Source organism: Bombus terrestris, chromosome 16 (assembly GCF_910591885.1).
Source record: "Bombus terrestris chromosome 16, iyBomTerr1.2, whole genome shotgun sequence".
NCBI classification, from domain to species: Eukaryota; Metazoa; Arthropoda; class Insecta; order Hymenoptera; family Apidae; genus Bombus; species Bombus terrestris.
This window is the reverse complement of record NC_063284.1, coordinates 7,359,846-7,383,701: the sequence shown is the minus strand read 5'-3', so window position 1 is coordinate 7,383,701 and position 23,856 is coordinate 7,359,846. Positions and strand designations below refer to the sequence as shown.

The following is a 23,856-nucleotide window of genomic DNA, read 5'->3' as shown; positions in this document are numbered from 1 at the left end:
AACTCATCAAGACCATCCAAGTTGAATCTTTTTTCGTCTGAAAATTGTACCCTTCTCTGTTTCTTTTTCCAATTTCGCTCTTTCTTTTGCAAAGCGTAAACGTTCTACTTTGTGTTTCGTTATTAACGAAGGTTTCATTTCCAATTTTAGCCCCTTAATATCTTTGCAGAATAGTAGAACTCGACGAATACTTGAAACAGTGGCACTAACGCTAGATTTTTCCATTATTTGCTTCGTTGTTAACTGCGAGTTGGAAGCTACACGCAAAATTGCTCGATCGGATAACGATAACAGTCGACCAGTACTTTTCTTTTTGCCATAATCTTCAACATTTTTTAAGAAATTCTGTATTACTTTACGACTTCTTCTTATTAATTTCGATATTTTTGCTACTGATAACCGTTGTTGTTGTAGTTCAAGAATTTGCTTTCTTTCAGACTCGTTTAATTTTTTTCAGCGTCCCATACTTACAAATTTATGTAATATTGTACTGTAATCTTAATTCGTTGATAGATCATGAACTACTGAGCAATTCCTAAACGTATTAACAGAGTGTGCTCTCATTTCGCTCTTAAAATAAAACAATATTTTTGTTACACATTAAACCTCGCAATATTTTTAATCATTCTCAACGAAACGCTTATTCTGAGCTCATAATGTTTTCATATTATATTATACGTTACAGACGAAGAACTTGACACGCGTCATTGAGAAATTAAAGATTGCACATCTGGGCTATCTTTTTGACGAGGAGTGTACGCTCGAAGCTCACACAGTGACGGCCAGTGAAATAAATGGCAAGTGACAAGTAAGCAAGCTGCCATCCACTGTCCAGTAGTGTAATTAATTAACAAAATTGATGGGAATTTTTAGGCTTTCTGGTCAAGTATGTAAAGAAAACAACTTTGCCCCACCACTCGCTGTTAACCAGCTACGTCTATCCGTTTCTTCAATGGAGTTCGCTCATTCAGTAGCTTGTCACTTTGTCACAGTAGTTGCCAGATTCGTTTGCCAAGCGGGCCATCTGCTTCGCTGAAGTTTGGGGACAAGCGAGATTTCTCGTTCAACGAACGATTCGTACAGATACGTACATACAGTGGTTCACGAAAATATTCGAACGCTTACACTTACAAATTTCGATTAATAAAATGAGGTGTACTAAACTAATTTGTTCAAACAATTTGGTATGTATAGTGAGGGGAAAGTCTCAAGATTACATGAGTAAAATTTGAAAACGATTGAATAATATAGACAATAGTTATGATACATTTATTAGAAAGATTCATGATAAGTGTTTTACAAAAGTATTCTAACGCTGTAACACTGTTGATAGTTTTTCATCTTCGTTTGCACCGAATGTAAACATCATTGCTAAATGAAAATATTGGTACGTTCACTTGATGTTAGTAAAAGTAACGTAAAAGTGTGCACAATAGTATTTAAAATGAATACCAAAAAGTCTGAAAGGGAAATAATATTCCGATCACACGTGGATGACAAATCATATAACGAGATTGCCGGAATTGTGAACAGAAGTAAGTGCACGAGACATTATTACATAAGAAAGTCAAAGAATGAGGGAACATTTGGAAACAAAGCTCGATCAGGTCGATCAAAGAAATTGACTGGAAGAGAGGAGAAAGTTATCATTCGCGAATTAAAAAAAAATCCTACTACATCCGCTCCTCAACTCGCAAGTATGGTAGCTGATATGTTTCATAAAGAAGTTCACACGGAATTATGTCGACGAATCTTACGAAACAATGATTTTCATAGAGAGCACCGCGAAAGAAGACATACATTAATACGGTAAATCATAAGAAAAGATTGACTTTTGCAAAAACCTATATTAATAAAGATAATTCTTTTTGGGACAAAGTCATCTTTTCGGACGAGTCAAAGTTTAACATTTTTGGCTCGGATGGTCAAAATTATGTGCGAAGGAAACCAGATACGGAATTGGAAATTCGACATTTAGATCAAACAGTGAAACACGAAGGTGAATCGATCACGGTGTGGGCTGCATGGCTGCCAGTGGCACCGGAAATTTGATATTTATTGATGGAACATTTGATAAATATAAATATTTAAATATTTTAAAAAATAACTTTAAAGAAAGTGCCCATAAATTAGGATTATTGGAAGATTTCCACTTCCAACAAGCTAATGATCCTAAGCATACTGCTAGAGTTGTGAAAGAATGGATCGTATATAACACACCGCAAAGTTCAGACATAGATCCTATTGAAAATTTATGAGCTGAAATAGAAAAAAGGTGAAATAAATTTCAGATAATTTGAAAGCAAGTATTAAAAGATAAAATTATAGAAATATGGAACTCCGTTGAGTGTAGTTTTACAAAATCATTGATTTACAGTGTGGAACGTCGATTGAGACACACTATTGCTGCTAAAGTTGATCCAACAAAATATTAATATTAAATAATTTAAAAATATATGTAGCGTTCAAATACTTTTGTCAGTCACTTACAATTCTTTTCAAATTTTATTGATATAATCTTAAAATTTCCATCTTCCTATTTACATCTGCTTGTCTAAGCAAATTACTTTAATGTACATTATTTCGGCCATTCAAATTTGCATATGTAAGCTTTCGAATACTTTCATGAACCTCTCTATGTATTTACGAATATGAACAAAAATACGACGTACAATGTGTTTATCGATATAATTAATAACAAATAATAAGATATAATAATAAACCATAATACAGATTTTATACAGACATTATTAAAAGCACATTATCTAAACCTTTTAAAAAACATCGATCGGGTCGTCATAGCTTCAGACGATTAATATTCCAACGATGAGAAACTCTCCGAAAATTCAATGATTTTGTGTCTCTTCTCCAATCGCTTTAAATATAATTTAAACCTGAGACCAGACCAGCAACAAAAATTGCAACAAATACGCGACACGGTCCGTGATACACGACATTTACATCCTCCCTTTTATACGAAGCAAGAAACAACAAACAACAAAGCGGAACATTAACGTGAGTATCATCGTACGAAGTAACTGTAAGACGCGAGTAGGTGAAAAGAAACGGTGGAATTACTTCGAATTAAGCGGTCAAACGATTCGTCGAGTGGCATCATGGACAAGGTGCTCCTTCCTCTTCGCTATTCAACCTGTTTACGCGGGCTGTGCCCGCCCGCCTTACCTTGCCACTAGCCTTGCTTAGTGTTGTTTACTCGCGTCGACTGTTCGCCACACCGGGCTTCGTTTCTCCTGCTCGAGATCGGGCGCACAAGCAACCGACCAACTCTCGCAATTATCCAGATTTCGCTAAGAAGAAGGATCTTTCGTTTCGAAATTAATCGAACGACCATCAGCAGACGATCGCTTCTTGGAAGAGGCTAAAGGGATGAACGGATCGAACGGACGAACGGAGAACTCGTCGAAACTTTCTCAATCTTTCGACAATCGTCGAAATTATGCAATTGAAACCGTTTGTTTGATTTTACTGGGTTACGCAATAGTTCCATGTTGGGGGTCAACGATGCTGATAGAAAAGAAACACGAGACTCCTATGCACAAGGTGGAGCTCACTCAGAAGGGATACATTCAGGTGAGAAAGTTTGGAAAGCTTAGAAATCGCTTCATTTTCTTCTTTACAATGAGATCTACAATGTTTGCAAAAGTTTATAAAATATCTGTTTTTCAGAAGGGAAAGAAATTCTTTTCTAAGTATTAACAAAAAGATATTACGAGATAGATGTACGACAAATTAACAAATTGAGATTAATTTGATTATAGCGAGTGATGGATTAAATCATAGTTAATTTAATTTCATTAAGTTTATCCATAGGATGCAAGATTTTGTTGCGTTCTTTGCCCCGTTACCGATTATGTAGAAACGCATAATCATCTTATTCCGGACACGTAATTGTAACAGTCGTTCATTGGCTAATCTTGTATGCACATTTAAGGCTTTGATCGAACGTACGCCACTGGAAACGTTTAACGGAATGCGAGATCATTAAAAGTAAAATGCCTGATTTGGTTACAGTATCGAACAATCCTGGTCATAGCAAGTTCTTGTCTTTTTTTCTACCATGTTATTTCCATTCGATCTGCTTTTTTCTCTAATCTCGTTATGTAACTTTTCCACATCATTCATGAACACTTTCATCGTTCCGAAGAAACAAATTTTCAAAAATTTCTCTACCACTTAAAACGCAAGAACTCGCTGTAAAATTTCGCAATTCTTCGATTGCCACGTGCATATATTCGTCGATTTTTTGCATCTGTATAAACAGAGGAAACGTGGATTTGCAGTTTCTACGATGGGAGCTGCCAGTGCCGGAGATGACGGAGTTCACCTTCTGCCTGTGGATGCAATCGAACGATCTCACTCATTCTCATCCCATATTTTCCTACTCGAGTAAGTAGACTCAAAGATCAACGTGAACGTTTCTCCGTTTCGTGATTATCTTCTGGCCCCTTTCGTGCCTTTACGCAATTAAGAAAACAGCCTTGAGAAGCATTTTCACCGCTCAGAGGATCGCTGGCTCGTGCCGGCTAGTCCCATTTCATTCGCTCGTTTTGACTAAGTGGCTTTTAATGCTGCAAAGATGAAACGCTAATAACTGTTTACGCGGTTGCTTCCGACAGAAGACGAGCGAGAGCGACTGGTACGATCGTGGATAGCGCCACATGGCAGGAGCATTCACCTTGAGATCGGAGGAAAACAGGTGCTCGCGATGCCGACCGATATTCTAGAGAATCGATGGTACCATTTCTGTCTCAGCTGGGAGAACCAGGCCGGGCTCTATGGACTCTGGATCAACGGCCAGCTCTGGGCTCAAGGTCATTCCGATGAGGTTCGTCGAATTTTCATCTATTTTGCAAAGAAGGACGGTGAGAAAGCGAGGAATCTCTATCCCTTCGTCTGGTACTTGTTTAAAATTCTAACAACACGTCATACCAAGTAGGTCGTAAGTTATCAAAAGTGCAATCACTCGTGGCAGACCCAATGGTGAAATTCTAAAAATGTAAATGAAATTGATGGTGCCAATGCGTAATAGTTTGCCTTAACACTTTGACTACCACGCCAAAATCACATGTTTCATCTCATGACGTCACGGGAGTATTTTTATTATTCAAAGCATATACTGGCAATGATGTAAGACAACATTCCTTATAACCAACATTATTCGTGGTTACTGGTGACCACCGTGGCGCCTTGGTAACAGTTGACAGCGACATATTATAACGAGGCTTCGTTTATTTCAACAAATCATTCGCTTTCGTTATTTCGTCATAGGCAAAACGTGCAGGATATATTGTTGAAACGTGTAGAAGATATTAGTAAACAGTGTTATGATTATTTTTACGATTTCGACGAAACATTCGGCTGAAATGGTAGAGGACCGCAAAAAAATTATGTTTGTGATAAACCAGTGGTAGTGTAGATTACAGGAGAGGAAAATGTGCTGTAGATTTATCAGATCAAATGATAGCATATTCTACACCACGTAGAAGAACCCTCGAGTGGTATATAAAATTAGCTTTAGAGTTATTGTTAAATACATCAATTCCAAACACGATGATACTCTATAAACAAGCAGCAAAAACAAAAATCGAGGTATCAGATTTTAGAATGGCACTCTCAATGCACCTTACACAGTGCCATTCGCCAGAGCCGTCAAATATACTTATTCAATAAAGATTGCGACACGAAATGCAGAAGAAAGAAGGGTTAGCGTACCTGGCATGAAAATTTTGCAGAGTGGTATAAAAAAATGTTAAACAATTAAGATCAAAAATTGCTAAGAATGGGACCAAAAAGGTGACCACCTATTGTCCAGATTGTATCGATGAGCCACATTTATGTTTAAAGTGTTTTAACACAGTGCACCGTTAAATGGAAGATTTGTTCTCATTTTTTTTTTATTAATGATCTAATAAAAATGTTTAATTATCCAATGGGGCACTTTTTGTTTCAAAGTATCTTCTATTTATCGGTTATATTCAAAATGCCCTAACTTTCAATTTTCATTCAATTTTTACAATTGTAAGAAGTTGAAGTGCTCGGATGGTCCAATGACCACCGTGGCGTCACAGGATAAACCGTGACCAACGTGGCAGTCAAAGTGTTAATTCGTCGCGTTTCGTTGTAATCAATTAACAACTTCAGCGATATCTTCTTACCTACCCCATCATAAAATTATAAATTTTTCTTCATGGGATAGCGTTCGAATATTTGCATTTCACGTATTCGTGTGGAAGCGAAAAAGTTTCGACTCGTCTTTCAGGAAACTATCAACTTCATCCACGCTTCTTACAACTTTCCCATCAGATTTCCCACAATTGATTGTGTTTTTACCATACTTTATTACAGCTTACATAATGTGCCTGAAGGGATAGAAATTTCCCATTTTCTGACCATTCGCCACTACGCGGAATTTTCCATAGAAATCTGACTTACTACGCTGCTGAAAGGCAAATTATTTGTACGAAACTCGTGATCGATTTTAGACGATAGGACAGACGATCCCGAGCGGAGGAGACATCGTGCTGGGACAGGAGTACACGGATTTTGACAAAGGGCTGGAAGACGGTATCGAGGGTTCCGTATTGGGCTTCAACCTTCTTTTAGCTTCGGCTTTCGACAGGCCGCACACAGACTACCAGCTCGAAGCCTCCTACGATTCGACTCGGGTGTCCACCTCGAGTTACGCCACGGTTCCGCTTTTTGCGAGGATTCCAACGAAACTGATGCAACGCGCCATCGATTATGGAATGCGAACGAAAACGCCTTACACATTCCTGCCGACTAATTCTAATAAACTTCGAGGACATGGTTACGACGAGAATGCCGTGTCTCTGCCTCTGCTGATCGGCACAGCTAAATCCACCTCTTCTGGAACGACTGATCCATGGCGCGATGCTACGAGCATAGAACTGTCCAGGTTGCAAGAACAACCTCTAGGACTGCAATTGATAAAATTGTCGTACACACACTGTGAAATTGGTAGAGGAAGTCCTTACATTGGTGGTAAACTGATGTTGATTTCCTGGACCAGAACTGCAGTTCGTATTTTTGGTGGAGCTTTGTTGAAGAACGTTGCCAGCGATTGTGGCAATTTCTAAGAATTCACAGTAGCAGCTCTTTCATACTGTACGATAGAATCGAAATTGTTGTAGGCACAGCCAGTAACCACGTTTTCGAACGTAGAGAAAGCGTTTAAATTTAAAGAGTGGGGCATCAGACTGGAGTTGTAAGGTCGTCGTCGCCAATATGCTCATACGCATATGTATTATAATGCGTGAAAGATAGAACATTGGTGCAAACGTATTTACATGTAATGTCACAGTTACTCGTCGTATCGAAGTTCCAACGTCTCTGTACTTATATCGGGTTGGCAACTAAGTGATTGCGGATTTTGTCAATACCGCCTAATGACAAACTCCACTTAAACTAAACACTTAGTTGCCAACTATTTCTGTATTTCTTTGCCATTTCTATATTTATCGAATTGTATAAGAGGGTACGATTTAAGTGTCGTGTCGCTGAAACGAATCTGTGAACGTATTAGATTATGCCAAAAGTTTCCTTCGTTTTACAAGGAACTAGTAGATGCACAACATTTTTCCCTTTATGTTATTTTATTGAATTATGTTTGATCTATTTCATTCTATTACTACAAAATGGATCATACATAAAGCCATAAAATAATATAAAATAAAAAAATGTTGTGCATCTATTGTTTCACTTATGAAACGAAAGAAACTTTTCGGATAATCTAATACATGTTACAAGGTATTTGTCAAAAGCTATACCTTTAGCTAGCAAAGATCATACTATTTTATAAATTATAATACGCACACACGATGCGAGCACATCTATACCAATGTATAGCACTAATTGTATACGTATGTTAAGACCGCTATTCACGCTGTTTATTTATTTTTCACTAACAATGTATGTATTAACTGCGTATGTTTGCAATAAATGTCTTGTACTTCTCTATATATTTTCAGATTGCCTTCATATTTTACTGTTATAATGGCGATAATCGTTACACTGCTGGTGAAATTTCAGATTCTACATAACACGTTTATAAAACATTCCGATGATTTGATGACATTTATGCGTTATGCTGTTAACAGTAGAACGACCACACCGGTGAAATTGACTGGTTTTACGATTTTATTTTAAAATTTCTACTTCATGTTATATTCTTTTTCCGCAATGATGTAATGACTTTCACAACGATAACTAAAAGAACAATATGATAAATTTCATTTTGTTTTTTATGTATTCAAACTGAAGATAATTTTGTACCAAGGCTACTTGTCAAAGTGTAAAAAGATCCTGCAATCTATTTATCGAAGCCCAATTAATCAGTTTCCTCGTTTTCTACAACTTGCCACGCGTTTTTCAAATTTTTGCTGCGTATCATTCCATATGACGATATCAGTTATCAGGAAAATTCCGGATCAATCACTAGATGCTAACACTAGAAACACCACACCAGTCAAAATGATTGGTTCTACAATTTTATAAACGCGTCAATCCTCGTTTAGGGATCATGGCTCCAGATGGATTAATAATACCAAAAATGTACTACATAATATGGAATTCCTTCCGTAAGGAAGTAATAAATCAATAAATATAAAAATATTCTATTATTAGGTATTTTTTAAAGACCATTCATTTTCACTGGTTTTGATAGAAATAGCTTCGTGTTATCTATCGGTAGTTCTAGTGTTAAACACACGGTAAGCATCGTGTACCATTGCGTTTAGTTTGCGATCAGCGAACCACAATCTCGTTTCATAGCGCGTCCCAATCGAATTTCGCGAAAGAAACGCGAGAATGCGGGTGGTTGCAACACCCGTAGAAATCGAATAGAAAACGGAAAGCTACGAATAGCACGAGCTTTCCTTTTACCTTATTTATTTTCCGTTTATGTTTCTTCCTATGTATATTCAAATTATCGATCGATTATCAATAAATAGTTGTATACAATTTTCACCTAACGTACGCTCTTCGAAAGAAGCGCATTATTCGCGCAATGATCTAATATTCTTAATTATCAGCGAAGACTAACAATTTCCTACTACTAACAATTAAGTTTCTTTCGTTTCATAAGGTGATAATAGATGAGCAACGATTCCTGTTTTATATTATTTTATTGAATTAAGTATAAACCATTTCGTTCTATTTCTATTATTATGTTCGTGCATAATTCAATAAACCAATATAAAACAGAAACATTGTGCGTGTATTGTTTCCTTATAAAACGAAAGAAACTTTCCGGACAACCTAACAGTCGTAAATAAAAGAATAGAAAATTCGCGTAAAACCACTGCAAACTGGAGCGTCTGCTTAAGTAACGATTAAACAACTATATCATCGGCAATTTAGCGATGAGAGGCAGCGTCATTGTTTCGCATCTCGCTCGCTGCGAGATAAAATCTATGTGCAACAGCTTGCTGCCGCAATCTCGGAAAAACTCGAGAGTAGAAGAAACGCGCGGAACGTTAGAAAACCGAGGACAGATCGATATCGAGGCGAGGCGAGGTAAAAAAGGTCGCACGAGTAGCTATTTACGTGCAACTTGAAACTCAGCCAGGAATACCGGTGTGTCGATCGTTATGGGAAATATGCAGAAAACGGTTCGCGTTTTCGACCTATTTCCTGGCTTTCTTTCCATAGCGGTCCGCCAGCACTTTCGCCATAGTCGGATACGTACAACGTCATGCACGCACGGTTATAACAACCAGATCAGACCAAACCAGACAGCCCGACAATTCGTCTACGAGTTTCGTAATCTTTCTCACGAGTTACGTCTCGTTACACGGTCTTTGCATCCACCGATCTATAGATCTTTAACGCGGTTCTTATTTCACGTGTTTATCTATGTACTTGCGTATGTTGTTGACATACGTTTAACCGTATGTTGGCAATGGAAATACGAGACATATCTAGAAAGTAATCTCCGATTGGAAAAGATTGGAAAAGAGAGGCAGGTTGCTCGATCAAGATGTTTGCTGCTGTTCGTGTAACTTTAAGGTACCGTCCATCGGGCGAGCGATAAATTCTGTGTGATAAAATTATTTTATCGTAAGATTGCGAAGGGGAATCAAGTAACTAGCTTGTGAAGTGTATTATTTATAATATTATTATTTCTATAATATTTATATCATTAACACTTTAGCTGCCACACCAAAATCACATGCGGAAGTATTTTTATTATTCAAAGCACATAATGGAAAAATAATGATAAATTGATGATGTAAGACAATATTCTTCCCCAATGGACCGTTCATCTTATTGTTGGTCACGGGTGACCACCGTGGCGCCTTGGTAACAATTGATAGCGACATAGTATAACAAGGCTTTGTTTATTTCAACAAACCATTCGCTTTCGTTATTTCGTCGTAGGCAAAACGTGTAGGATATATTGTTGAAACGTGTAGAAGATATTAGTAAACAGTATTATGATTATTTTTATGATTTCGACCGAACATTCGGCTGAAATGGTACATGTCCGCGGAAAAATTATGTTTGTGATAAACCAGTGGTAGTGTAGATTACAAGAGAGGAAAATGTGCTGTAGATTTATCAGATCAAATGATAGCATATTCTACACCACGTAGAAGAACCCTCAAGTGGTATATAAAATTAGCTTTAGAGTTATTGTTGAATACATCAATTTCAAACGCGATAATACTCTATAAACAAGCAACCAAAAACAAAAATCGAAGTATCAGATTTTAGAATGGCACTCGCAATGCACCTCACACAGTGCCATTCAAATATACTTATTCGACAAAGATTACGACACGAAATCCAGAAGAAAGAAGGGCAAGCATACCTGGCACGAAAATTTTGCAGAGGGTGGTATAAAAAAATGTTAAACAGTTAGGATAAAAAATTGTTAATAATGGGACCAAAAAGGTGACCACCTATTGTCCAGATTGTATCGATGAGCCACATTTATGTTTAAAGTGTTTTAACATTTTGTTCTCATTTTTTTTATTGATGTTCCAATAAAAATGTTTAATTGTTCAATGGAGCACTTTTTAGTTCAAAGTATCTTCTATTTATCGGTTATATTCAAAATGCCCTAACTGTCAATTTTCATTCAATTTTTACAATTGTAAGAAGTTGAAGTGCTCGGGTGGTCCAATGACAACCGTGGCAGTCAAAACTTTAATCAAAATTTAGAATTCCAGATTTACTTTACTATACTTTTAGATTTACTATAGATTACTATACTATTATACTATAGATTACTATTAAATTTACTTTTAGATTACTATACTTTTAGATTTAGAATTCCAATTTTTCATTTTTATTGTTATATAGAAAAATTAAAGATGTAGAACGCAACGGCGAATATTTCGATCGAACAACTTGCTGTACGATTTTGTAAGTGAACTCTCAGTCTCGTTGAAAAATATCAGAGAAAACCTTTACGCACGTGCGTCGATTAACTAGAAAATAAAATATCTACGACTTGTTGTTCCAACAACGTAAAACACCCCATGTAGCTGCTAACAAATAGCCAGACACGCAGTTACACAACGTGCTCAACGCGAAGTCCGATTAATTGTCCGAAACATATCTTCGAAACTTTCACCGCTTAAGAATATTTCTCAATGCGAGATTACGAGATCGAACGACGTTTTGCTCGTTAGTTTCTGGTTTCGTTCGCTCGACGTCTATTTCGACCGTGAAACGCTGGAACCTTGTCCGTGTTTTACACTTACGATCGAAGGGCGCGGAGCTGGCGAGGGTTGCGTGACGACGGCGCCACGCGATCGACCGCGTCTCGCCGGTATAGCAAGTAAAGCGCCGTTTCACCGGTTCCGATCCTGTTTGCCGAATTGCTTTCACTTTCACCGAAAAATGCGTGGTCAGGTTCCACGGGCCGCTTTTGACCCTTTTCAACAGACTCGCTCACGTAATCCATCCGACGTTGTGGCTCACGCGTACTGTCCACGAAACGGCTACAGCCTCGATGAATCGATGAGTCGAGAGATCGTCATCTTGCGATGGACGTGTTAAAATTTGACGAATGTCTGTTTGCAGTCGTACTAGTGTCTCGGTATTAGTAACAAGTCGATTTTTTATACATTTGTCAGATAAACATTAAAGATGACTAAAGATAAATAACACGAGTTAAACGTGAAATGAAAAATTCATAATGCATTTTAGTATTTGTTTACAATGTGGTATCGTTCGATTATAATTCTATTCAGTCACAACTGATAGTATAATTTTTTAATTAATTTTAACGACACTAAATTGGTGTATTTTATTGTGTACTGTACTATATAAAAGCAGAACAGCAATTAATTTGGAATAATTTCAGGTAAATGATAATTGATAATAACAACAACAAAAAAATGAAAACGCGTTGCAAAAGTAAAAAAAGACAGATCTCTTCGTTCGGTCACACAGCGATGTTCTTAACAGCAAGATCTGCCTATTTGGTTGGCTAAGTGTTAAGGATGCATTTTGCAGTGGCGGACAAAAGAAAGTTAACAGAAATTTTACAAAATGGATTTTCACTACCCTGGATAAGATGTTTGAATAGATTGATATTTTTATCCAGGGCCAGCGCAAGTCAGGTTCAGCGCGGTGTACAAAAATTACCCAATTAAAAAACACCGATTCTGATTGACTTTTAACTAATACTAACATGATACTATTAACAGATGCAAGACATTCTTTTTAGTAGCGATGATTCAGTGACAAAAATCATGAAAGTTCAGTGTAACTCCATAAAGTCCTCATATCCTGGAAACTACTTTAGATAAAGAGATTCAGGCGGATTCAGAGAAATGTACTTTTTAGAGAAATTAACCTACATCAATAGTCTTTTGCAAAAGTCATGCATGATTACAGATTTTCTACTTTCATTGAATTTTTTCTCCCTTCACAGCGAATTATGGATGCGAAAAAATATTACTTGGATTTGTTTAAAAAACTACTTATAAAAAATACATAATACGTAACGGTATTTGTAAATAAATAGTTCCTCGTTGTAAAATTTAAGAGTAGAATTTGAAAGTGTATTCAGGCCCGGCAAAAGGTCACACCGGCCCCGTTTTTATCGACTGCTTTTCTAATGTTAACACTTTGATTGCACAAAATGCGACAAAGCATTTAATGGTAAAATAATAATAAATTGATGATGTAAGACAACATTCCTTCCCAATGGACTGTTTATCTTATTGGTGGTTACTGGTGACCACCCATGACACCTTGGTAACGATTGATAGCGACATATTATAACGAGGCTTCGCTTATTTCAACAAATCATTCGCTTTCGTTATTTCGTCATAGGCAAAACGTGCAGAATATGTTGTTGAAACGTGTAGAAGATATTAGTAAACAGTATTATGATTATTTTTATGATTTCGACCAAATGGTAGAGGTCCGCAAAGAAAATTATGTTTCTGATAAATCCATGGTAGTGTAGATTACAAGAGAGGAAAATGTGCTGTAGATTTATCAGATCAAATGATAGCATATTTTACACCACATAGAAAAACCCTCAAGTGGTATATAAAATTAGCTTTAGAGTTATTGTTGAATACATCAATTTCAAACGCGACGTTACTCTATAAACAAGCAATAAAAACAAAAATCAAGCTATCAGATTGTAGAACGGCACTCGCAATGCACCTTACACAGTGCCATTCGCCAGAGCCGTCAAATATACTTATTCGACAAAAATTACGACACGAAATGCAGATAAAAGAAGGGCAAGCGTACCTGGCACGAAAATTTTGCAGAGAGTGGTATAAAAAAATGTTAAACAATTAGAATCAAAAATTGCTAGGAATGGGACCAAAAGGGTGACCACCTATTGTCCAGATTGTATCGATGAGCCACATTTATGTTTAAAGTGTTTTAACACAGTGCACCGTTAGATGCAAGAGTTGTTCTCATTTTTTTTTATTTATGTTCTAATAAAAATGTTTAATTGTTCAATGGGGCACTTTTTATTTCAAAGTATCTTCTATTTATCGGTTATTTTAAAAATGCCCTAACTGTTAATTTTCATACAATTTTTACAATCGTAAGAAGTTGAAGCTCTCCGGTTCACCAATAACCCAAAACTGATTCACATGATCCGATAAATCGAATCCGAAACAAGGAGCGTATCTGCATCGATCGAGTTGCACGTTCACCTCTATATGAAATAGTTGACACTTGATAAAATCCATAGAAACGGGCTTACCCCTCTGGCAACCCCTTTAAATCCCTGGCACGTGACTGCAGACGCATATTTCGATCGTTCAAAGATCTCGATTGGACAGATGCGTTTAAGGAATTCGTAACGCGAAAGTAAAGCACGCTGGGACATGAGAGACATATTCCTCGCGCATGATTGAGATTTTCTCTCCGAAAAGATATTTCCCGACTGTCTGTATTTTCCACACGTCCGCGCAAACAACAATTCAGAAATGGACAGGAAGACATACAACTTGGCGTTATAATGCACGACATTATGAACTCGGAAATATTCGATGTTATATTCACGTTAGCCGTGAAACTGCATTGCATGAAATAATAGCTACAGGCATTTGCATAAGTACAAACGAATAAGTTTGTAAAACAGTTTCACTGCACGCAGGAAACGACGTGTCACGTCATCGCGTAGTCAGGTTTTAAAAAAAGTTTGCGGATGAAACGTTTCACAACGTGGATAGAATCCGAGAAAAAGTATGATCGTGGTTCTCACCACTCTCTTACGGAATGTCGTTTTTATCGTTTCTATTATGTCGCAATAAATACACGCATTCGTCTCGACAGCCGATCGGTCCATTAAACGTCCAACTTCCTGTTCATCGCCTCGCTCCTGCCTCGTTTGCTTCCTGCTAACCTGATTGTCACCGTGTCGATTCGGAGTCGAAAGTCGATCAGACGACTATTACAACGTAGATCGCCTAATCGGAGCCAATGGATAACCGGTATCAAGTCCAGTGTCTGGATTTACATAACCGCGGGAGAAGCTTACGAAAGAGTTAGGCGTAGGGCTCGTTAAAGCGAGCTCGGCAGAAAACTCGAGAGAATCGATGGAGACCCGCAACGTTGGATTATTAAAAAAAAAAAAAAAAATGACTCGGAGATCACGTCAGCATGGGTCGGAGTATCTGGGTTAGAAATGAGCGGAGCCTGCCCTCTGGCTGATTGCTGGCGATCGATTGATTTCAACGAAGGATTCTATTTGTCCTGTTCGACTCGATTCCCTTCTAATCGAAGGACCCAGTCACGAACATCAACCGTAGGAATAAGCGCCATTTGCACTTTCTTCTATTCAGCTTTTTATTCCTCGGTCATTCTACTTGAGGATAATAAATCACCTCGGTTTAACGTGACTTGCACGCACAATCAATTTTACAAGTTTTTCCACACAAGCAGCCCGCCGTGCAACCGTGTGATTCACGGTCATTACCGAGTCGTGAACGTGAATAGTCGACAATCGAGTTGGTCGTGTGCCACGTTCGCTTAACTTCTGCTTTAGGAGCGGAACAATTACACGGATTTTTTAACACCGTTGCATGCTATAATTCGTCTACATTCGCTCGCGGTTTTTATTTTGTCGCCTGTCGAATCGTCGATGCGGCTTTTTCAACAGGCTCGCTTTACAGAGACGCAATCGCGTTTCTGCATCGTCGTTGCTGCACGCGGAATCCACTTTCATTTTGCGGGGTGAGTCGTCCTTTCGCCGTGCTCCGCACCTTCCTCCGCTCTGCCACGGAGAAAGCAGAAAAGCGAAAGAATTTCGTAGTTCGAGAGAAACGATTGTTTCGATATTCCTCTTCTAAGAAATATACAGGGTGTCCGATCTTAATGTACGAGTGGACATTGCTAGTAAATTACACGTTAGAGGAGAAATTATAGTCTTCCCGTAGATGGACGCGTGACATAATATATTTTTCTTAGACATTGGGTTGGAAACTAAGTGATTGCGGATTTTGTCATTAGGTGGTATCGACAAAATCCGCAATCATTTAGTTGCCAATATAATATGAACTGTAATACGCTAAACTTGAAGAGTATAATTTGCACGTTTAATAAGTAGATTGCACGGATGTCTATGCGTTTATGAGAAAGGGGAATAGTCGAAATGCAGCTCGAGATACCTAAAATTCTAACGAGGCGTCGTTCTGTTAGACGTAAAGTATCGTAGAAACACGATCATGAAATGCATAGATGAACCTGACGGAGGCAACTTTCTCGTTTCGAACGATCATAAGACGTCGAAACGAATGTACAAATTGCAAAAATTTGCGCGCTATCTTCTAAAGGAAAGTCGATATTTATTCGGTGGAAATTGAATGAACTTTGTGAATTATTGGGTTGGCAACTAAGTGATTGCAGATTTTGTCATTGCCACCTAATGGTACAGCTGGGAAAATTGGAAAACTTCATTTCTAAAAGTTTTTAGCAACAAGGATTGGTCTGCAGCACGATACGCCTATAACTTCAAATACATCTTCAAGCACTTGATTTTCTTCTCCTCATTTTGGATTTTTAATTTTTCCCACTCCGTTTCATACTCTGATATTCAATCTCCGGCTTTTTGTGTTCCATCAAATTGTTTTAAGCTGAAGCTTGCTTCTTCTTTTTCATAATTCCACATTTTTCCTTAATGAGTTATGAAGTGGTTCTAAAAGTTTGCAGGCATCTTCTATAAATTTATAATAAAAATTCATCTTTCCCAGTAATTGTCTTACATTTTTTTGTCCTTTAGGCGTTCAAATTCGCGTATTGCTCTCAGGTTATCTCTTCCTGATCGCACACCGTTTTTTTCCATGATGTGATCAAGATATTTTACTGAACTTTTTGCAACATTGGTATTACCACCTAATGACAAAATCCGCAATCACTTAGTTGCCAACGCAATAATAGAATCATATCGTTTAGAATGCACCGCTCGAACAATCTTCACATTCTCCATAAAACATTATTAGCTTTTACACGTGGAGAAAGTGACTAGTTTAGTAGATATTTCAGCCTTGATTTGCTGAAATCGGTCGTATAAAACAGAAGGAGGAAGATAAAAATAAAAAAGTGGTATGTTGCGAATTTTCCTGTATCTCGTACGAGTTTCATAGTGTAACTGTTAAAATATCTGCTAAATTAATATTATTAATCCCTTGACGTACAAATAAAATGGAATTTGATGCATCCGAAGAATAATATTTAATCTGGTTCAACTGAACAGTTATATGCAAGCGAAGAAACAGAACATTTTATTTCGAAATTCACATTGCAAAATAACTATAATATTTAATCAGGTTGATATATACTGTTAATGGACAGTAATTAAGTAACATTACAAAATAATAAATGAATAATTCTATAAAGTGTGATACATTTGAAAACATTTTGCAATATGTACAAGAACTAGACATTTTCTACACTGTCAAGTTGTTTCGCTTCTTATATTATTTTTTACGCACACATGGCATCTTTTTGCAGGATGTTCCTTTTTATTAGTCGAAAATGTGGCCAATGTTTTGCCTGCAGCCAAGTTGGGCACTCACTTTGCGACCGTCTACCGTGTGTCGGATAATTAGGAACGGACAAATTGTGTAGCGTATGTTCTGCGATATTCAATCGAAAATTTACAATCGATTGCTTTGTTGAATTAGGCAACTTAGAATACAGAACATAAGCGTTATAAATAACTATGTCAAGAAGATAAAAGAACATTTTAGACAAAACAGAATCGACGCAGGACTTTCCGTGTCCGCTGCAGACAGTTGCTGACGTCTCGGAGACGTCATCGTATGCCAAGGGGTTAACACTTTGACTACCACTCAAAAATCACATGTTTCGCTCAGGACACAACGGGAGTATTTTCATTATTCAAAGCATATAATGGCAAAATAATGATAAATTGATGATGTAAGACAACATTCCTCTTCAATGGACCGTTTATCTTATTGGTGGTCACAGGTGACCACCGTGATGACGCCTTGGTAACAGTTGATAGCGACATATTATAACGAGGCTTCGTTTATTTCAACAAATCATTCGCTTTCGTTATTTCGTCGTAGGCAAAACGTGCAGGATATATTGTTGAAACATATAGAAAATATTAGTAAACAGTATTATGATTATTTTTATGATTTCGACCAAACATTCGGTTGAAATGGTAGAGGTCCGCAGAAAAAATTATGTTTGTGATAAACCAGTGGTAGTGTAGATTACAAGAGAGGAAAATGTGCTGTAAATTTATCAAATGATAGCATATTCTACACCACATAAAAGAACCCTCAAGTGGTATATAAAATTAGCTTTACAGTTATTGTTAAATACATCAATTTCAAACGCGATGATACTCTATAAACAAAACAACAAAAACAAAAATCAAGCTATCAGATTTTAGAATGGCACTGGCAATGCACCTTACACAGTGCCATTCACCAGAGCCGACAAATATACTTATTCGACAAAGATTACGACACGAAATGCAGATGAAAGAAGAGCAAGCGTGCCTGGCATGAAAATTTTGCAGAGTGGTATAAAAAAATGTTAAACAGTTAGGATCAAAAATTGTTAAGAATCGGACCAAAAAGGTGGCCACCTATTGTCCAGATTGTATCGAAGAGCCACACTTATGTTTAAAGTGTTTAAATTTGTTCTCATTTTTTTTATTGATGTTCCAATAAAAATGTTTAATTATTCAATGGGGCACTTTTTGTTTCAAAGTATCTTCTATTTATCAATTATATTCAAAATGCTCTCAATTTTCATACAATTTTTACAATTCTAAGGAATTGAAACGTTGTGATCACCAATGATCACTCTGGCGTCACAGGAAGAACCGTGACCAACGTGACAGTCAAAGTGTTAATGCTTCTTCCACACGTACAAGTTAACAATTTTTTATAAAGAATGTCAAGATAGAATACGATTAACGTATTTAAGAATACTCGGTAACGTTATCGAAATCATAACGTAACTTGCGCAACGATTACTTCGAACAAATGTTTCAACAATTTTGGCTCGTTCTTGAGCCATGTCACGCTCCGCGATTATTTTGCCATGAATCCGCCAGACAATTGCTAAGCAGAACGAAAGATGACACACCGTTGCAGAATGACGGTGACGTTAATCAGTTAGCACAGTTAAACCATGTGCACTTTGTATCTTGTATATTCTACGTATGGAAATATGTGCGAAAATGTTGTCTCGTTGCGATAATATAAAAGTTTCAGAACAATTTTTCTAGCACGTCTAATATATTCGTAAGAGTTTTCCACGTCAAATGCTTTCGCACTATTGGGCTGGCAACTAAGTGATTGCGGATTTTGTCATTGCCACCTAATGACAAAATCCGCAACCACTTAGTTGCCAAGCCAATATAACCGTGGAATATCTTGGTATTTGCACGCCGATACTTTCTTCTGTCCACTGTTTCCCAAAGACTTCCGGTATGAGAACAGCGACTCGCGCTATCCATTTCGACGCCTCTGCAGCTTGAGGTTTTACCATCGGCGAAAGTTCCGACCTCAAATCGATAGGTCGAAGTTCGAGGCGGCACCGGCCAGACAGCCGTTCGCTCTAATTTTCTGCTCGTTACAAGTTCTCAAATGCGCAGCTCAAATGACCACGCCGATTAGTATTCTGCGAACGAACGGGCCAATAGATCGAGTACACTGCCGTCCAAAAGGATACTGTACACTTTGGTCTATCAGAGCAGCACCCATGGAAGTTTTTCTATTTTGTTGGGGAAAATTGTACGTAAGATCGCATGGAAAATCCGCACGCAAGATAATCTAGAAATATAACGTTAATCGATAATAAATCAAAGAAGTTTCATTTTACACGCTTATTACGGCGATGCGAAATTTGCATATCGATGAGATAAAAGTACTTGTTGATTTTCCTATGAAGAATTAAATCTATCCGAGGGAAAAGCTTGGGTATTATTTCACGTTATTGAAAAAGCTTGGATATTTTGATTTTACAATCGTCCGTGACGAACGCGTCACTTTCACTTCACAAGACAAATCGTTTTTCAATAGACACATAGCATACGATGTCAGTGCGTTTAAGGCCATTTAAAAAATTGTTGGAAACTTCGTCTCTATTGCAAGCAAATTTTACACGTATGTCGATTAATACTGTATAATAGTATAATAAATAAAATAATATTAATAATAACAGATAAAACTCGGCCAAGTCCTCTGGGTTCCTTAACAGACAGACGATCGACATTTTTCATTCCACTGGCCTGTGGCAGTTGGAAAAATCCAACGCATAAGGTCACAAGCCCTTTTTATTTGAATATCTAACATCTACATATTTTTCTACCTTGTACAATATATTAGGTTGTCCGGAAGTATCTTTCTTTCGCAAACGTGTTTTTTATAACAGTCCACCTTCGTACAAACGTGAAACCAAGTCTGTGAAATGTCACGGTGTTTATCTCAACAAAACAAAATGGATCATACGTAATTCAACGAAATAATATAAAAGAAGAAACGTTGTGCGTCTATTATTTCCTGATAAAACGAAAGAAACTTTTCGGACAACCTTTACTACCAGCTTTGCCATTAATTATTTATGCAAAAATTCCTTTCAAATTAAATTTACATGTTCTCAGTGCGAGCAAAATTAATGTAGATTATACAGTTTTTTAACATGCAGATTTAAAATAATAAATATATAGCTAAATATAATTATAAACAAATGAAACTCATTTACTGTCTTGTTAATATTTGTTATGATACTTTTCCATATAATAATGCGAGTCGTCACCTATCTGTTAGAATATGCACGCATTACCGTTGCTTTGTTTTTGTAAACATAACAGTTCTTGTCTCAACAAATGAACATTTTGATTCTTATTCATTTTACATAAATAGAAAACTAAAATCTGTTATAGCTCCGAATAAAAATGAAAGTTGACATTAATTGTACTGAGAATTCATCAAAACTTATATGTCAGAAATCTTTAAATTCTGAATGTATGAATGGGTTTAAAGTAAGAGTATTTGAAAATAACATAACAATTTTTATGTGATAAACATAAAATAATTAATATGATAAGACAGTGATGATTTAAAACATTGTGTTCTAAAAACATTGACAGATTTTCTTCATCTAGTAAACATTACCAAACAAAATTTTAAGACTAAGCAATAAAATATACATACATATGCAATGGTATTGCCTGATATTGCGAGTAATATAATCTTGTCGTAATCTACAAGATGTTGTCACTTAGTTGTGTGCAATTTCAGATAGGCACGTGTAAATGTGTTTAAATGTTTACAAGTGTATTGGTAGTATTCGTGTGGATGATGCGAACGATATATGTAAAATATATATATAATATATATAATATATATGTAATATATATAATAATAATATATATAATATATATAATATATATATAATAATATATATAATATAATATATATAATATATATAATATAATATATATAATAATATATGTAATATATATAAAAACAATATATACAGGGTGGTTGGTAACTGATGGTACAAGCGAAAAGGGGGTGATTCTACGCGAAAAAAGAAGTCGAAAATATAGAATAAAAATTTTTCGTTTGAGGCTTTGTTTTCGAAAAAATCGGTTTTGAAAAAAAAAAACAAAATTGAAAGAAAAGATTATTGTAGCCTTTCGTACTTTAAAACAATCGAATACGTTAGAAAGTGTTCATAGAAATTTAATTAGAAGAGCAGAAGTATGTGTTCGACAGAATGGGCAACATTTTCAGCAATTTTTGTAATAATAAACTTTATGATTACTTCATATTATTTCATTATGTATTCCTAATTTTCCGTTACGGCAAAAACAAACTTAAACTGCGATAATATCCATCGAGGCAACGATCTACAGTGAGATCCGTTATAACAAGACGCGATAAAGTGCACGCGTACTGAGCGAAAATTCAAAGTTGATTTTCTCGAAAACAAAACCTCAAACGAAAAATTTTTATTCTATTTTTTCGACTTCTTTTTTCACGTAGAATCAGCCCCTTTCCGTTTGTACCACTTGTTACCAACCACCCTGTATAATAGTAAGCACTTCCTACGTTCCCTACAATGTTCGTCGCTTATGGATGCTAATATTTTCATCGCATACTAATTAAAAAACAAAACAATTTATAAAACAATATATTACAAAAATAATTTGAATATTTATTGTGATACTCTGCAATAATTGTAATAAAATCACCTCGAATCCTCCGATCTGTTCTAATTTTCTAATTAATTAATTTCTTTCACCATCCCTGCCAAAAATCAGTTAGTAAACGAGCATATAGTTTTGAATGACAGTGTACGCAGAGGTGGAAGGCAAAAGGAAGATTGCCACATCGACGTTGGTCACTCGATCCAGTTCGACTCGGCACCGAAAGGGAATTCTCGAGAAACCGACCTCGTGCGATTTGGTCAAAACCTCGGGGCATCGAAACGAGCAGACAGGATCTCCAGCAGGACGTTTCATACTGGAATTTCGTAATATCCTCCGCTTAAATGTCCGCTGACTTTCTCCACGGACCAATACGACGGAAAATATTCCGCGAGATAATCTCGTCGGTAAGAGGCTGCAACGCGTGAATTGCCTGTCGAATAATTAATCGCGCAGCCTGCTCAATCGACCGATTACGTGATTAGACGAGTTTTCTCGTCGACATTCTCGATCAGCCATCGATCGCGCTTTAATTAACTGTTGAAGCCCAGTTGCACTCGTGAAGGCCGGCCGCTCGCTACGGCGTCACTCGCCACTGCTTTTTCCGCGATATCCAACGATACGAACGAGGATCGCGACGAAAAAATGGGAAATTTATATGCTTGTCGAAAAGTTTCTTTCGTTTTATAAGCAAATAATAGACGCACAATGTTTTTTCTTTTATATTAGTTTATTGAATTGTGCACGATCATAATAATAGAAATAGAACACCTAATTCAATAAAATAATATAAAACAGAAATTGTCGTTCATCTATTGTCACCTTATAAAACGAAAGAAACTTTTCCATCGTCGATGGACCACAAGCAAACGCCTTTCATATGCACCGATTAATTGTCCTGAAGAAGCTAGCACGTGAAGAAACGATCTTTTACGATTGCAAGTTGATTAGATGTTACAGGTCAATTTTTTAATCTTCTCTGCAAAGTATTTTATTATTTTGACAAATTCTACCGAGGCGGAGAGAATGATCGTACAAGTTGCAGAGAAGCTTACGTTAAATGTAGAGATGCAGACGTGTAACTGTTACGAGGCAAAAGAATACGACCTTCGTCTCTGTTTGCCCAGCCACTTTCCACTCCTATTTTAACCCTTTGCACTCGGAATTTTATTTCAATTTCTTTACCAACAGCTCGTAACGTTTTTAAGTGTTTTATTTGAAATTTACTTGAACTAAAAAATAAGACAATTTAAATAAATAAAGTGTTACGTCCCAAGGCTTACTATAAGCCGTGTTCCTAATCGTCGCCCTTACTACTACAGTGTCGCAGACAGATCTTCTTACATGACCGACGAGATATACACAATGTAGCGATAAGCGGATAGTTGTCGTCAAGCAGCGAGTTCTAAAATACATCGATTCGCCTTCGGTCCGTTATTTTACCTACACAAAAAAGGTGGCAATACGTGATCATAGGCTCGAACGGTTGCGAGACCCGAGCGTGGTGGGGGTCGTCTCCAAGAGAAGACAAAGGAAAAAATCGAAGGGCAGTTAGTATCATATGAGGATTCAAACCGAATGCGTCGAGAGGTTCAGAGAAATAAAATCAAGATCGCTTAGTCAAACGAATACGTCGAGAAATATCATAAAGTCGAGTCGAATTATAATAATAAACTAGTTGT

The 23,856-nt window shown here is 36.8% G+C and overlaps 2 protein-coding genes across 25 annotated transcripts in view; one reads left to right on the top strand and one right to left on the bottom strand.

Annotated features, from left to right (window-relative positions):
- LOC100649948 overlaps positions 1-23,856 on the bottom strand; it is a 168,294-nt gene that overhangs the window by 39,033 nt on the left and 105,405 nt on the right. The gene's annotated exons all lie outside the window — the stretch shown is intronic.
- Positions 709-8,000, top strand: LOC110120006. Its single transcript, XM_020867349.2, has 5 exons — positions 709-1,077; positions 2,734-3,591; positions 4,302-4,407; positions 4,638-4,846; positions 6,504-8,000. The coding sequence occupies exons 2-5, from the start codon at positions 3,388-3,390 to the stop codon at positions 7,116-7,118; spliced, it is 1,134 nt and encodes a 377-aa protein (XP_020723008.2). The 5' UTR covers positions 709-1,077; positions 2,734-3,387; the 3' UTR covers positions 7,119-8,000.

Coding starts and splice junctions, on each gene's coding strand:
- LOC110120006 (XM_020867349.2), top strand. CDS start 3,388: ATGAACGGATCGAACGGACGAACGGAGAACTCGTCGAAACTTTCTCAA. Junction 3,592..4,301: donor CTCAGAAGGGATACATTCAG/GTGAGAAAGTTT, acceptor GTGGATTTGCAG/TTTCTACGATGGGAGCTGCC. Junction 4,408..4,637: donor TCCCATATTTTCCTACTCGA/GTAAGTAGACTC, acceptor TGCTTCCGACAG/AAGACGAGCGAGAGCGACTG.